The 16,356-nt window shown below is 41.2% G+C and overlaps 1 protein-coding gene across 1 annotated transcript in view; it reads left to right on the top strand.

Moving 5' to 3' along the window:
• Window positions 1–16,356, top strand: part of LOC124741117 (pneumococcal serine-rich repeat protein-like) — a 161,452-nt gene that overhangs the window by 81,885 nt on the left and 63,211 nt on the right. The window contains exon 5 of the mRNA XM_047248651.1: window positions 8,838–8,987. Within this exon, the coding sequence (XP_047104607.1) occupies window positions 8,838–8,987 (150 nt within the window). The remainder of the gene's footprint in view (window positions 1–8,837; window positions 8,988–16,356) is intronic.

Genomic DNA, 16,356 nt, shown 5'->3' with positions numbered 1-16,356 from the left:
CTGTGAATAGACGCGAAATAGTATGAGCGTAGAATCGCAAGTGGAGACACACATCCTGAAGAAATCTGCGCACTATACCGTGTTGCCCGTTCGTGCAGCTGCCTCTTGACGTGATCTCATTTCGGCGATAACAGAACCAAGTCAGGAACACGCCTTGGGTAGCCAAGGTGGCCAGTGACTCTCGATATGGACCAACAAAGAAATGTTTCGAACAGGTTGTAATCGACCTCCACGGAATCGGAATTTTCCATTAGTGTGCAAAGGCCTTCATTACGACACAGTCATGAACCAATGCTCTGTGCAGACGGGTGTTCATTTGGAATGATTCTTGTGATGGTCGGGGCTAGGTTCTCACATAAGGCAATCAATTTAAGAAGTACAAACAGCACATCTTCACCTCTGATGACGTCATTTGAAAAAGGTAGTGTTGCACGAGAGTCCTTATAGGTTGGGCCATGACAGAGGCCTAATCACGCCAGGTTGAAAGTCAGTCACCAGTAATCTTTCTTACGCGAGTGTTTTTTGATGAATGTGCCACTTATCGTGCAAGATCACTGGGCAGCTGATTCTTATTTTATTTCGGCTTGAGATGTGGAAAATATCGGTGCTGGACTGAGATTCGAACTCGGATCTCCCTTTTCGTCACGTCTGATAGCAACGGTCCTATGACACTCCCCTGCGGCACACCTGAAATCACTCTTACTTCGGAAGACTTCCCTCCATTGAGATCGTCATGCTGCGTTCTGTTATCTAGGAACTCTTCAATCCAGTCACACAATTGGTCTGACAGTCCATATGCTCTTACTTTGTTCATTAAACGACTGTGGAGAACTGTATCGAACGCCTTGCGGAAGTCAAGAAACATGGAATCTACTTGGGAACTTGTGTCTATGGCCCTCTTGAGTCTCGTGGACTTCTAGTTTCCAGAAAAGTCGTTATACTCGAACGTAATACGTGTTCCAAAATTCTACAACTGATCGACGTTAGGGATATAGGTCTATAGTTCTGCACATCTGTTCGACGTCCCTTCTTGAAAACGGGGATGACCTGTGCCCTTTTCCAATCCTTTGGAACGCTACGCTCTTCTAGAGACCTACGGTACACCGCTGCAAGAAGGGGGGCAAGTTCCTTCGCGTACTCTGTGTAAAATCGAACTGGTATCCCATCAGGTCCAGCGGCCTTTCCTCTTTTGAGCGATTTTAGTTTTTTCTCTGTCCCTCTGTCGTTTATTTCGATATCTACCATTTTGTCATCTGTGCGACAATCTAGAGAAGGAACTACAGTGCAGTCTTCCTTTGTGAAACAGGTTTGGAAAAAGAGATTTAGTATATCGACCTTTAGTCTGTCATCCTCTGTTTCAGTACCATTTTGGTCACAGAGTGTCTGGACATTTTGTTTGGTCCACCTACCGCTTTGACACAAGACCAAAATTTCTTAGGATTTTCTGCCAAGTCAGTACATAGAACTTTACTTTCGAATTCACTGAATGCCTCTCGCATGGCCCTCCTGACATTACATTTCGCTTCGCGTAATTTTTGTTTGTCTGCAAGGCTTTGGCTATATTTATGTTTGCTGTGAAGTTCCCTTTGTTTCCGCAGCAGTTTTCTAACTCGGTTGTTGTACCACGGTGGCTCTTTTCCATCTGTTACTATCTTGCTTGGCACATACTCATCTAACGCATATTGTACGATGGTTTTGAACGTTGTCCACTGATCCTCAACACTAACTGTACTTGAGACAAAACTTTTGTGTTGAGCCGTCAGGTACTCTGAAATCTGCTTTTTGTCACTTTTGCTAAACAGAAAAATCTTCCTACCTTTTTTAATATTTCTATTTACTGCTGAAATCATCGATGCAGTAACCAGTTTATGATAGTTGATTCCCTGTTCTGCGTTAACTGTTTCAAATAGTTCAGGTCCGTTTGTCACCAGAAGGTCCAATATGTTATCGCCACGAGTCGGTTCTCTGTTTAACTGCTCAAGGTACTTTTCAGATAAAGCACTTAAAAAAATTTCACTGGATTCTTTGTCCCTGCCACCCGTTATGAACGTTTGAGTCTCCTAGTCTATATCCGGCAAATTAAAATCTCCACCCAGAACTACAACATGGTGGGGAAATCTACTCGAAATATTTTCCAAATTATCCTTCAGGTGCTCAGCCACAACAGCTGCTGAGCCAGAGGGCCTATAGAGACATCCAATTACCATGTCTGAGCCTGCTTTAACCGTGACCTTCACCCAAATTATTTCACATTTCGGATCTCCGTCAATTTCCTTCGATACTATTGCACTTCTTATCACTATAAACACGCCTCCCCCTTCACTGTCCAGCCTGTCTGTGCGGTAAACATTCCAATCTGAGTTTAGAATTTCATTACTGTTTACATATGGTTTCAGCCAACTTTCTGTCCATAGTACTATGTGGGCATTGTGACCGTTTATTAATGAGAGCAGTTCTGGGACCTTTCTATAGACGCTCCTCCAATTTACTAATAGCTTATTAATATTGTTATTCCCCGTTGCGTTTTGCCTACTACTACCTTGTCGCGTCTCAAGAGGGGTCTTGTTGGGCCTAGGGAGGGAATTCTCTAACCTAAAAAAGCCACATGTGCACTCCACACGTACTCCGATACCCTTGTATCCGCTTACTCACGCCTGACCTATTCAGTGGGACCCTACATTTCTCCACTCGATAGCAGAGGTCGAGAATATTGCACCCCAGATCTCCTCAGAATCGTCTGATCCTCTGGTTTAAGCCTTCCACTCGGCTCCAAACCGGAGGACCGCGATCGGTTCTGGGAACGATACTACAAATAGTTAGCTCTGGTTCCACCCCGCGAGTGAGGCTTTCCGCCTGCACCAACTCCGCCAACCACCTGTATGAACTGATGATGACCTCTGGACCCAGACGGCAGGAGTGTCATTGGTGCCGACATGAGCAACAATTTGCAGTCGGGTGCACCCAGTGCTCTCTTTCGCCGCCGGCAGGGCCTCCTCCACATCTCGGGTGAGACCCTCCGGCAAGCAGACAGAGTGAACACTGGCCTTCTTCCCCGACCTTTCCGCTATTTCCCTAAGGGGCTCCATCACCCGCCTAACGTTGGAGCTCCCAATAACTAATAAACCCCTCCCCCCGTGTGCCGGCTCGGACCTTGCTGAAGGAGCGGCCACATGTCCACTCACAGGCGGAGCGGGCGTTGCCACACTGCCAGCCTCCACATTGACCCTCCGCCTCGTGCGCCGCGAACGCCGCTGAACCCGCCACTCCCGTTGGGGAGAGGGTGGCCCAGCCGCGCCCGGTACCCGCAAAGATGTCTCGACAGCTGGGACAGTGGGTGTAGCATGTATAACACCTGCGGTGTACCTTGCGACACACCAGACTCCCCACTGCCGCTACACTCCAAGGCAGCAGCCTGAAGACGGCGGACCGCGGCCATCAACACGCTCAGCTGTTCGCGAACAGTGGCCAGCTCCCCCTGCGTCCGTACACAGCAGTCACACATCCTATCCGTCCTAAGAAATCAATTTACTGTAGAGAGTTAGTCAACTTTTAACTAGACTGCTAATTCACTAAAGGCGGCTGATAGTTGACTAAACTGTGGTTACTAGACACTTCTTGTAGAAAACAATAAAAAGGCACTACCTGTCTGAGGACTGTATTGAAAACACTAGCACTACTAGCGCTATGGCTGACTGAAGGGACTCTTGAGATCAGTTATTGTCCTGAATGGTGGTTACAAAATTAATTGTGCGCATTCTTGCCTGGAGAGTTAAAATGATAATGCATGAGGTAACTGGCCCGTATGGAACTACGGTGGGTAGAGCCAGAACAAGTATTCAAAGTGTTCGTGAATATAGAGACATCGTAGGTGCGGCACATGTTCACACGCTCGAATGCTCCATAAGGTCGCTCGATTTCGGGAATGCTTTCGGTAGGGTGAGTCGCCAGTGCCTTCTTGAAACAATGACCGTACTGGATTTTCTGCAATATTTTGTCAAGGTAATTGGTATAATGTTGAAGAACAGCAGTTTGCAAATAATGATCAGTGGTCAGCTAACAAGGCAGCTCGCACACAAGAGTTGTGTGCGCCGAGGTGGTCCTGTGTGGAGGGCCTCATTCGCCACTGCCGCTGAGGCCCTGCTAGCCGCTCTGCAGAAACTGCTACGAGGGCTGCACGCATGCACACACACACATACTGCCAGAATATCGTGTGTTGGGCATACACAGGTGATGTGGATGTTGTGATCATTGGTGACAGCGACTGGGAGAAGGCATTGCAGGTCATCAGCAATTCCGAACTTGCATCAGGTGTGAAGCCGAGCAACATCAAATTACACGTGGAATATCTCTGCAAAACACGGGAGACCTTAATCTGTTGCCCCATATGGTAATTTTGGGTATCAGCTACAGTTATATATAAATCGTACTACAGCTGCAAACTCTACAAACATCCTTGCTAGTCTGCCAGCTAGCGCCAAAGAACATAGTGCGAGAAGACTTGATGATATCCAAAAGGCACACTTTTAAAATATGTACGTGGGTTATAAAGTCAACTGTGTAGCAAAGGTTTTACCCAAACCACGTGAAACAGCAGCAAGATTTCTGTCAGCTCGTGGTAACATTTTCAAGGTAAAGTTTGACACGCTGACTCCTTCAGAAGGAAATGGCCCTGGGAAGGGGGGGGGGGGGAGGAGAGAGACTAAATCTCACAATCTCTCAGACGTTGGGAGAGTATCACAAGCTGTATTCGTGTGTTCCACACACGAGATGCGGAAGAAGACACACACGACCCTAGTGTCTCACTTAGCAGACGAAATTACTCCCACTGTCTTGACTCCAGCCATAGATGCATGGCTTTCATCATTTTGAACACTTTTTATTCGAACTCATTTATACTCGAACCAGGGTTCGCCCGTCGAATATGGTAAAAGTTAGGAACGTATACGTGCAATTAACAGAAAAGGAATGCGGAAATGTGTCCGTACAAAAGTAGCTGCACTACAGATGGAAGGTCATTTGGATAAACATCAGCACCCTCAACTACCAACAAGTGTGAAACCTGCTCGGTAGAGGGCAGCAAACTAGATATTTATGATCTTACTGTCCCAGGCAAAAACGCACTCAAAGACGTAAATACAAACCGAAAAGAAAAACGGATTACACAAACTCACGCAAAAGCTACGTTTTCGTCACATGTAGTTACAAATTATCACTTTCCGTTACTCTCCTTTCATTCTACTGTGGAAACTAGTATTTTTTTTACATCGACACACAGTCCTATATCAAAGAAAACAACGCTACTGGGCCAGACGGCGCAGCGCGTCTCTGCTCTTCGTGTTTCAAAACACGCTGCATAAACGTCCATAACTCCTCGATGCCTTAACTTACAATTTTAAACCTTTACACCGCCAAGCGACCACCAACCTCAGTACGTGATATCAATTTCAACTAGATATTTAATTTTTAATAGTTTTTTTAGTAGTTTTTTAAATATCTAATTTTTCTTTTGTTTCCTTTACTGTTACATAAAAGAATAATCGTCTGCTGTCACGGCTTGTATGGAAGGTGTTCAGAAAACTGGGAGAAGTAAGCATCGGTGCTCCAGTGTATGGCTGCTCACACCTCTCGCACCCTGAGACCACCTCACCAGACAAGCCAGTCCTCGAGGCAGCTCCGGCTGGTTCCCTAAAATTGAGTCTTCTCACCTCATTTTCTTGACATCTCTATTCAGCTGTTAGATAAAGCTCACACAGTACTTCGATAGATTTCCTTCTATGACACACAGAATACCATGCTTTACTGCATCTTCGATGAACAGGTATCCGACCCGTCTGCGTGTCTCTATTGCTCCATGGCTTTTCGATAGCCACCCAGTGAACACTACAGACTTCCATTCTACTGTGGCACACCTTATGACATTATCTATCCCATCCATTGTTGTTGCTATTGTGCCTCTGATTGCTGTGAGCATCGAAGGCTCTCTGCGACCAGAGGTACCCTTATTCTGCACCATTTTACAATTGCATATGTCCATAAAAGTCTACTAGCAACTAACACTGATAAATGATCAATTATTTTTCATTTAGGTTTTAATACTTATGTAGTATTTTATGTGCTATTTGGCATATCAGAAATCTTGTGTTTGAGATGACACTATGTGCGTTCCCTGAACCAATTGTAATGAACCTGTAACCAATATTGTAAATCATTCAGTGTCTTTCTCTTTTATTCAATAAAGATTATCATAAAAATTCATGTTTCAAACAACAAACATACTACAATTGTTATTTATGTTCTTGAAAAAATATTTGAAATGAAACACACAAATATATTTCTCTACATTACTCCAAACTCGTTCGGCGCACTGTGGGAAATAACCAAGGTTCTAAGTTTGAAAAAGTTTTTGTTAACGGTAATCTTTTTACTAACAGTATTCTTTGTGCACATTTTACAAATTCTCTTGATGACGAATATTAGATTCTTGTCGTAATTACTGATCTTCACCTAGTTCACGGCCTCATACTTCCCACACTATTGGGTGTCAGCTGCAGAGACACATTCATTATTTGGTTCTGGAACTGCCTTGGTTTTTCACTGTTTCCACTTGCCCCCCACCACCACTCCCCCTCAAATTATACTTAGTGTCACACTCAAAACTTTATACACCAAGGTGCCTAGGGTTTTAATAACAATTAAAATAAGATGTATAAAACCGCATGTAAGCAGAATTATTTTTTACTTCATACAGTGAAGTGATACAGTTTTTTCACATTTTTTGGGGAGGATATCTCACAACCTCCTCCGCCGTGTATCCATGCCAGGCCTTCTAGACATTAGATTCTCACGGAATTTACAGTTCATGCCTACGGTGTGTGGGTCCGCAGCTCGTGGTCGTGCGGTAGCGTTCTCGCTTCCCGCGCCGGGGTTCCGGGGATCGATTCCCAGCGGGGTCAGGGATTTTCCCTGCCTAGTGATGACTGGGTGTTGTGTGCTGTCCTTAGGTTAGTTAGGTTTAAGTAGTTCTAAGTTCTAGGGGACTGATGACCATAGATGTTAAGTCCCATAGTACTCAGAGCCATTTGAACCATTTACTGTATGTGGAGGACAAACTTAATTTTATATCGGTAGCAAGTTCACAGCACAACTTATGGACTACAGTATCGTCAATCACAAAAATTGCTCATCGCCTCCACCTCCCCCCCCCCCCCCCTACACACAAACTTGGATGTGCAAACGCAACCCACACACACACACACACACACACACACACGAACACCCACACACACCCACACACACCCACACACACCCACACACACCCACACACACACACACACACACACACACACACACACACACTCACACTCACCCACACACACACACAGACATTAGTGTTTGTTTTCCCATTATTGTATTGGGGAATGACACAGCTTACATTAACTACCTTGTGATTTCATATGTGCTTACAAAGTGAGGATGCTCACTTGAAAAATGTTTAAATTTCTATCAACCGTATTTAATGAATGAAATTTAGATTAATGTGGTAATACTGTTATGACAAGTAACTGTTACACGGCCACAGCCTCTTTCTGGTGTCAAATCACAAGTTTCACCTTGCCGCACTGTCCGCTGTACTAAATTCCTTCCCCAGCTCAGCTTGAAACACACTGTCAACAAGTTTGTTTTCTGTACCTCTCAAAGGCCAGTTTTTAAAACATGCTTTGAACAATGTCTGATGATCAAAAGTATAACATTAATTACATTAAAAAAACTTTTCACAGCCAGACAAGTGTTGTGCCTGATTTATATGCATGTGTTACTATGCTGAGAAGTAGCCAAATGACCTGAACTGCATTGCACCTGGTTTGTAAGCAGCCACATAACTGTCTTGCAGTTAGGCTGTTCTCTTTCTCATACAGTCGTTTCACAACACAAAATCATTACTACAAGAGACCACTAGAGAAAACTGCCCTTTCCTGCTATTGTCCATATGAAAACCAGTACCACAATAACGTAATTATCATAAAACCCATTACCAGAGATGGCGGTCCTCAGTGCTTGTAAACTAAAGTTAATTACAATAAATGACATTTCAAAAGGCAAGATACCGCATGGTTCTGTTTGGGACTGGAACCTAGGACTCCAATCCGGTCACTACTGTCTTTGCTAACAAAGCATGAGAGATCTTAACTATCATTTTAACCACATGTAACAGCACTGCGCTTGTTCAAACTAGATATGATGAGTGATAAGGTTTTGTTTTGGACAGGGATTGTCAATGACGCACAACAAAATCTTATAATTTTATGTATCTAAATTTTTCACTAGAGGGATGATGAAACTGAAATGATTATACAACAAAGTATTCCCCCGCTGTGTTCCGAACCCAGCACATATCATGTTGTTTTCTAGCCACATATAGATGCACAATGTCAGTTTATTTCACCACTAGTGAGATATGCTTGTGTCTGAACTAGAAATTATGCGAGGAAGGGTTCTGTGCTACCTGGGACTCTTAACCCTGTACATGCTACCACCACTGACTACACACGAAGAGGTGCTCACTGTCAAATACTTTTCCACCAGTCACTACGAGTGGAATTTATAAATCTGAAATGATAGGCCAAAAAGTTCTGTGCCTGATTCAGAGTCGTAACCGGCACCAATTGTTGTTGTTGGTATTGCATGCACAAATGCTAAAAATCATAATTGCTTTTCACCTATTACTTGCAGTGCGAATGCTACAACTTGAAATCACACAGTGGCCATAGGGAGGCACCCCCACATCCCCACGAGGAAATGCCAGCCAGCTCACACCCTGCCTCTCTCTGTATGTGCAGCGCACCAGTCGTTACAGAGCTGAGTACCACAACCAGAACCACCACCACCTCCGCTGCTGCCGCCACCTCTGCCAGCGCAACTCGCCAGACACCTGCCGCTGCGCAGCCCACGACTCCTCCACCTGATGAGGCCACAGTCTCTCAAATGCGGTGAGTTCCCTCAACACACACACACACACACACACACACACACACACACACACACACACACCATTACATGGTAGATCAGACATAAATACTGAAAAGCATCAGAACATACATTCATGGGTGGTATCCTCAGGACTAGATCATAGTATCATGGGAGAGAGGTTAATTAAGAATAGGTTGGTAGAGAAATTAGCTATTGTCAACAGTTCAGTGACTTATTCTCATCAAAATCAGCGAACCAATGCCAACAACAATTCATGCAATGTCATCCACAGAAAATTTAGTGGCAGGTGGAGTATGAGTGCACTGAATGTGTAACACTATGTCAGATGAGATAATTGTGTGTTACTCTGGATGTATTGGAATGGTCTGGCAGAGGTCACTCATAGACACACATTTATGAAACCATTATTGGTTCTCGTCAGGAATGAGACAGGAAAAACAACCCAATAATTTGCTATAAAGTTTCTGTTAGTAACAAAAATACTCTCTGCAAGCACCAACCAGAAGTAAACATCAGCAGAGCCTTAGCGTGTCAGGGTGTGGTCCACCTTGGTTGCCCCACTGCTGTAACAGCCAGTTCCAGTAACCACAGACATGCAAAACAGAAACTCTGCCTCCTGTTGACAATGTCTGTCTGTGTGAGCAACAGATTCGCAGTGCCATTAGCACCCAGAATCCAGTCATTTGTGGTATGTGTTCCTCTCTCTGTCTTTCCCTTCAGTTTTTAACCTCAACAACTACCTCTAGTGCTACAGCAGTTATTCCCTGATGCCTTCAAATATAACTTACTATGCTGACCATCGTACTTGTCACAGTTTTCCACATACCACACTATCGTCACCTGTTCTGCACAGACATTCCACAGTTCTTCTGTTAAGAGTTCGCCTAGATTAAACGTCCTACTATAGCACCGAATTTAGAATGCTCCGATTCCCCTCTTGTTTTTTTCCATAATCCACGATTAATTTTTATGCAGTACTGTGCTCCAGACATACATTAAGGGACATCCAATTCAAATTAAGGCCTATCCTTGGTATTAGTAACTTTGTTTTACAAGGAATCTCCTGCTTTCCCATGCAACATAACTCCTTATAACAACCACGCTCTGTCCCTCAGTGTAAATTAGCTTCATGAGTAATAGTCACTACAAGCAGTCTACTGCGTGGTCCTTAATTCCGATGTGAACATTGCCACGAATGTTATTTCTGCTACTCCGCAATACTTTCCTCTTTCTTCCATTCATTAATCCTGATTTAGTGTTCATTCAACTATTTATTACATTCATCAGCTCTGGTGATTCATTCAGACTTTCAGTGAACACAGAAATATCACCAGTGAATTTTATTAAACAAAATCTTTTCACCTTCAGTTTTAATTAAATTCCTGGAAGTTTCTTCAATTCCACCAATGATTCTTCAGTGTTCATCTGAACATTTGTGGAGACTACCTGCATCTTTATCTTTAATCATCTTTGATTCAGAGTACCAATTCTTGTTGATTATTGCTCATATTCTATGTTATCTGCTGTACCATATACGTACCTTTTAGAGAAAAAAAATTCACTGTTTCATGCTGTCAAATGTCATGTAAAGGTCTACAAATCCAATAAATATCTCTTGATTTTTCTCACACATTCCTGCCACTATAAGGTTGAAGGTCAAGTTGACCTCCCTGGATCCGTTACTCCAAATTTAGCATCCTCAAACAGATCATCAGCTTTGTCTTCCATTCTTCTGGATGTTGTTATTTTTGTCAGTAAGTTGGATTCATGAGCTGTTTAGCTCATTATGCGTAAGCTATCACACTTACCAGCGCTTGGTCACTTCTGTAGTGTTTGGATGTCTTTTTCTGGCTGTCTGTTGTTATGAATTGTCTCTCATCGATTGTATAGACGAACGTGAAAATTTGGTTGATCGCCATTCATTATCACATTATCTAGAGCCTCATAGAAGTTAAAATTCACATTCCATTCCTGTGTACTTCAGTATCCTATTTATTTACACACTGAATTCACGTAAAAACTCTCTTAAAATTTACTTCACTTATTGTCATAAATAAATTGTGATCTGACTGTACCTCTGGTCCTGGGTACACCTTAAAATCCAATACCTGATTCTATAATGTGTGTATGGTTGTGATGTACTCCAGCTGGAAATGTCTTTACCAACTAAAGCTCTGCCTCCCTCCTTAAGAGCTGAAAATGCCAAGATACCGAAGCAGCCATACAAATGTCACAGGACACAGGGCACAGCCTTGCAGCAAGTCAGCCATCCACATGTGGTGGAATGGTGCAGGAGGGCTCCTCCAAAGGGAGTGCTTGTAATGGTAACACCAACCACCATAAATGGCAGTCAGTGATTACATTAAATCTCTATGAGGAATTTTTGAGAAAGTTGTGACCGTGAGATAACCTAATGAGAACCTAATGGGAACATAACAAACAATCTGTTTGACTGGGATTCATTTCCAAAACACTGAGAGTATAACCAACACTAAACAGGTGGGTGAGGAACAGATGTTCTCCAGCACAAAAGCAAGTCGTAATATTACATATTAATATCAGTTGCCAGTTGTTTCTGTCAAACAATGTAATAAAGCTCAAGGCAGTGCTAGGGCTAACCTAACTTTCCTTAACACCTACTAAACTCTTTCTTGACATCTGTTCGCACTACAACACAGTAACCTAACCTTGCAGATAAATGTAGTACTAACTTGGAAGTCAAGACGATGTACCTTGAATGAACTAGATGCAGCAGTTAATACAACCAGTCACCAACACACATGATACTAATAGCATTAGTAAACAGGGCAGAGCATGAAATGATTCTGATTTAAATCGGGGTTTATTATGATCATACTCTACAACATCTTTGGTTAGTAGAGTTTCTCTATGCCATTACATGAACCAGCTTGCATTAAAATAGCTAACACAGTAAATATTTCTTTCTTGAGCTCAGTTTGAAGCAATTAAACAGAAAGCAAATCTAACTACAGTGTCTCTGGAGGGACCTTTGCTTTGCTTCATTAACCAAATAGCCTAGCACATGAGGGCTATTAAACTTTAATGGTTTGATGAACCATGCTCATTAACAAAACTACACAAGTGTGTATGGGAAATGGTGAGTATTGTAAGCACAACAAACTATAACTCTTCAAATAGCAAACGTGCTTTGAAAAGCAGTCATTTAACCTTCTCAAAATATGGTTGACTGTGCAAATGCCAACACAATATTAAATTCAAGTTCAAACACCTACTCATAAAATGAACAGTGATAAAGCTTTGTAATTCTGATCAAAGTGCATAATTAATAATCTTTTTTACTTCTATTCAATATTATTATTCTTTTAACTAACAACTTTACTATTTACTGGTACCTTTTTAAGTAAGGCAAATTATTTAAGAAAATTATTGCAGATCGATTTAAAAAGCACTGGCAGTGTAGTATTTCTCAAACTATAAAACTGAACTTTAAACACAACTCCACTCATTAGAAAGCAATCACAACTATTTTTACAGCTGCTGAATAGTCTTTTCATAATAAATTAGCACACTCAGAATTAAATTCATTAGGATAGAATTCCTGGTGAGGTTTGTGATTTGGGATAATCACAGGTTCAAGATAGAGCTTTCAGCAATACAACGATTATTATTAAAATCAACCAAATTTCACAAATACCTGGTCCATTTACAGAGTGCCAAATATAAACATTTTGGTGGAAGGCTGGTGGCACTGGTGGCATGATTTACAGTGGCTGTTAACATGGCGGCGATGTAGTCATGGCCGTACTGTTGGCCTTGCCCTGTTATAGATCTTCTGAATTATATTTTTGCAGGGCCGAAAACCGTGCTATTATACATGGTATCACCAAATGCGGAATCACAGGTGCATAAATAACGCTGTTAGCTCCTCTGCCTCAAAACTGTAAGAATATGAGACACAACGTTCCGCTACTGCTAGCGAGATATTAACCACAGCACTGCTCAAGCCAGACTCGTTAGCCATCGCAAGGGACGAGTTGCCACTTGCGTGAACGACACCTTTTCCATTCTGCCAGGCTACTTCTGTAGCTGCAGGGATTCCCCACATTTTTTACATTCAATCCTGCATTCCCTAACTATGGACCAAGTCATTTACAGTGCATTACATAATAATCATTCCAGTAGTTATATACATTAACAAGCTTAATTTAAACTTTGTTCCAAAAGTTCACATAACTGAAATATGTATACATTATCAAAGAATTTCCACGACAGATAAATGACAGATACAGCACTCCACATAAGCAACTCTACAAATAGAAATATCAATACAAAGTAGGTCGAAAATGGATGTTACATATGGCCCATGGTTCACTGAAGATTCCTGCTAGGCAAACATCAATAACACCTTAATGGTACCAAGCAGTCGAAAATAATAATCACTTCATCCAGAGTTGAGCATGAAAAGAATACATTAAAACACTATACACTCTATACACTTAATTACCAAAACAAAAAAAGCAACATTATTCAATTATGTACACCTGTCATAACTGACTCTCATTTTGAGACACAGTAAGTTGAGTAGTAAGCAAAATTTATCTGTATTGTCAAGTATACCCCCTACATATATCACAAGCAATCTGACATTTTACATGCAACACATCCCATAGCATGATTTTGAAGTTACAAAGGAGGAAACTATCAATGCTGATTCTAATAATAGTAGTCCATTCTTAGATATTTACATAAACAAACATATTTAAACTGAATCTACTATTCTTTTCTTACTGCCTTTATTTGAAACACAGTCCCTCTTTGAAAACTGTAGCAAAACACATACAACACTAACAGATATGAAAATAAAATAATTTTGCTACCTGCAATAGCAACTTGCACTCCATTTGACAACATTAACAAATTACATATTACAGTAATCAATTGACTGCCCATTTTGGGTTTTGGCAGTCTATTACAGACATAGTTTTTTGCCCCACTTTGGCAAGTCTTCTATGCTGCCCAGTCTGTATTTAAGGCATTCCACATTTCTTTTCAATTTGGCAACATTTGCTTGTAGCCCTTTCAGTACAGGGTATCACATATTTTACAACAGTTTTTAGAATCTGAAACTTCTAAGATAGTAACAGCAATTTTACATACATAACATTTTTATAAGAACATACATTAGTTAAATACAGTATAGTAGCTTCATAAGATAGATACATTATTTCATCTACAGTATGATATACATTTTTAGTCTGATATGATTTCTTTATTTATTCATTCCTAGGTACATACAGTTTGAGATCCACTACATTATGGACATCAAGGAGCTTTTTCGACTCTGGGTAGATTAAATAGTAGGTGTTGTTGTGAGGTGTGTCTTGTCCTGTGGATGGCCCATTAGATATACATAAATTTAGAAATTTCGTGGTTAAGTTCATTTGATTATTCATGGGTCTCCAGAAGAACATAGTCTCCAATTTTGAACACGGCAAACTTCAGGTTACTATTGTGCCTTTTAGATCTCGTTTCAGCTTTGTTTTTTCTTTTACCAATTCTTTCTTCTGGGCTAATCCCAAATCTGTAAACAGTGGGAACTCTAGTTTTTCCTCAATTAAACATTTGCTCTCAGTATTGAGCAGAATTTCCCCAAGTGTGAACTCAGTAAACCTATGAGGCAAGGTCTTAATTAAACTCTCAAATTCACATACAAATCTGCCCTACGCTCAGTGGTTATGGTGACAATAGGTCCTACATAACCATCCTATTTCCCTCGTATAGCGTTCAACAGGGTTGCTGCCTGGATGGTAGGCCGCAATATATTTAGTTTCTGCACCATTCTGCTCCATGCCATCTTTCCAGGTTTTGGAATTAAATTGGGGCCATTATTGGGCAGTACTGCACTGGGTTTTCCAATGGTTCTTAACCTTTTTCAGGAGATACAATTTTATAAATTTAGAAAATACTTCCAAAATCAGTAAAATACATTTACAATTACCAGAAGTTGTGGGGAGGGGTCCATACAGGTCCACAGACAGCAAATCCATGGTATCTTTAGGTAACGTGTTCTGCATTGGGCCTTGATTAGTTCTATTGGTTACCTTAGCTCTCTGGCAGATGTCACAAGACCTAATACATTCAGTTACCTTTCGACCCGTACTATTGGCAATCACTATAACACTAGCCAATTTGTCTAGACACTCCTTTGGCCCAATGATAGTGAAAATAATCTGACATCTGTATCAAATTGGGTAGGCCAACACACCATCCATTCTTCAGTAATGAAGCCTTTCCTCTTATACAAGATACTTTTAAAAATCAAAATTTACTTTAACAGATTTCCAAGTTGGATGCTCATTTTGATGATATTGCATGCTTTTGCAAATCTGTTCAAATTCATTTTTGCCTGAACTTCTTCATGTAATTAATTTGGAAAGTTCCATCTCCATTGCATTCATTGGGTACTTCATCAGTAATATTGGGACAATTGATTTCCACATAATTTTTTCTACCCTTTACATAGCAGATTTCATAATTACATTGTTGCAGGTATAAAGCCCATTGGGTGCGCCTGCCATTTAGAAGGCAACAATCTTTAAGGAATGTTTGAGCTTTGTGGTCTATGTGTGATGATCTTAAAACCCCACCAATAATCTATAAATTTCTTGAGGTCCCATAATATGGCCAAGGCTACCTCCTCTGATATGGTGAAGTTCCTTTTGTTTCCTGTCAATGCCCTGCTGGCAAAAGCTATAGTTATATGAGCTAAATTTCCTGTAGCATTTATCTCCTGGAAAATTTCAATACAATCCCATAGGTGCTACTGTCAGTATTCATATTAAAGTCTCTGACAGTACTGGGTGATGTAAAACATTATCATGTCAAATTTTAATCTTTAAAGATTCACAATCCTGCCGACTCTCGTCTGTCCAAACAAAAGCACTAAATCTTTTTATAGATTGTTCAAGTGTGGATTATTCAAGGGTTGCCCCTTAACAAATTTTCTGTAAAATCCACACCAACCTAAAAAGGCTTACAACTGTTTCCTATTTTTTGCTGGGGGAAATTTTTCTAAGGCACGTAGCTTTCTCCAGGTCCTTATTAATGCCGGTATTAGTAATTATATGGCTCAAGAATTTAATTTCTAATTTTACACGTTTACATTTCTATAATTTTAAAGTGATGCCTCCTGCTTGAAGAGCAACAGTTTGGAGCTTTTTTTGCCAGTTTTCATTGGAGATAAATTAATCATCTACATAAATAGTTAACCTGGAACTCAACTCCTCCCCTAACACAAAGTCCAGAGCTCTAATAAACACTGCCAGAGAGGTATTCAGTCCAAATGGAACTACTTTGTATCGATAACATTTCCCGGTAAACAGGATT

The sequence above is a fragment of the Schistocerca piceifrons genome, unplaced genomic scaffold (genome assembly GCF_021461385.2).
Source record: "Schistocerca piceifrons isolate TAMUIC-IGC-003096 unplaced genomic scaffold, iqSchPice1.1 HiC_scaffold_1870, whole genome shotgun sequence".
Classification (NCBI taxonomy): Eukaryota; Metazoa; Arthropoda; class Insecta; order Orthoptera; family Acrididae; genus Schistocerca; species Schistocerca piceifrons.
This window is presented reverse-complemented; position numbering and strand designations above follow the sequence as displayed.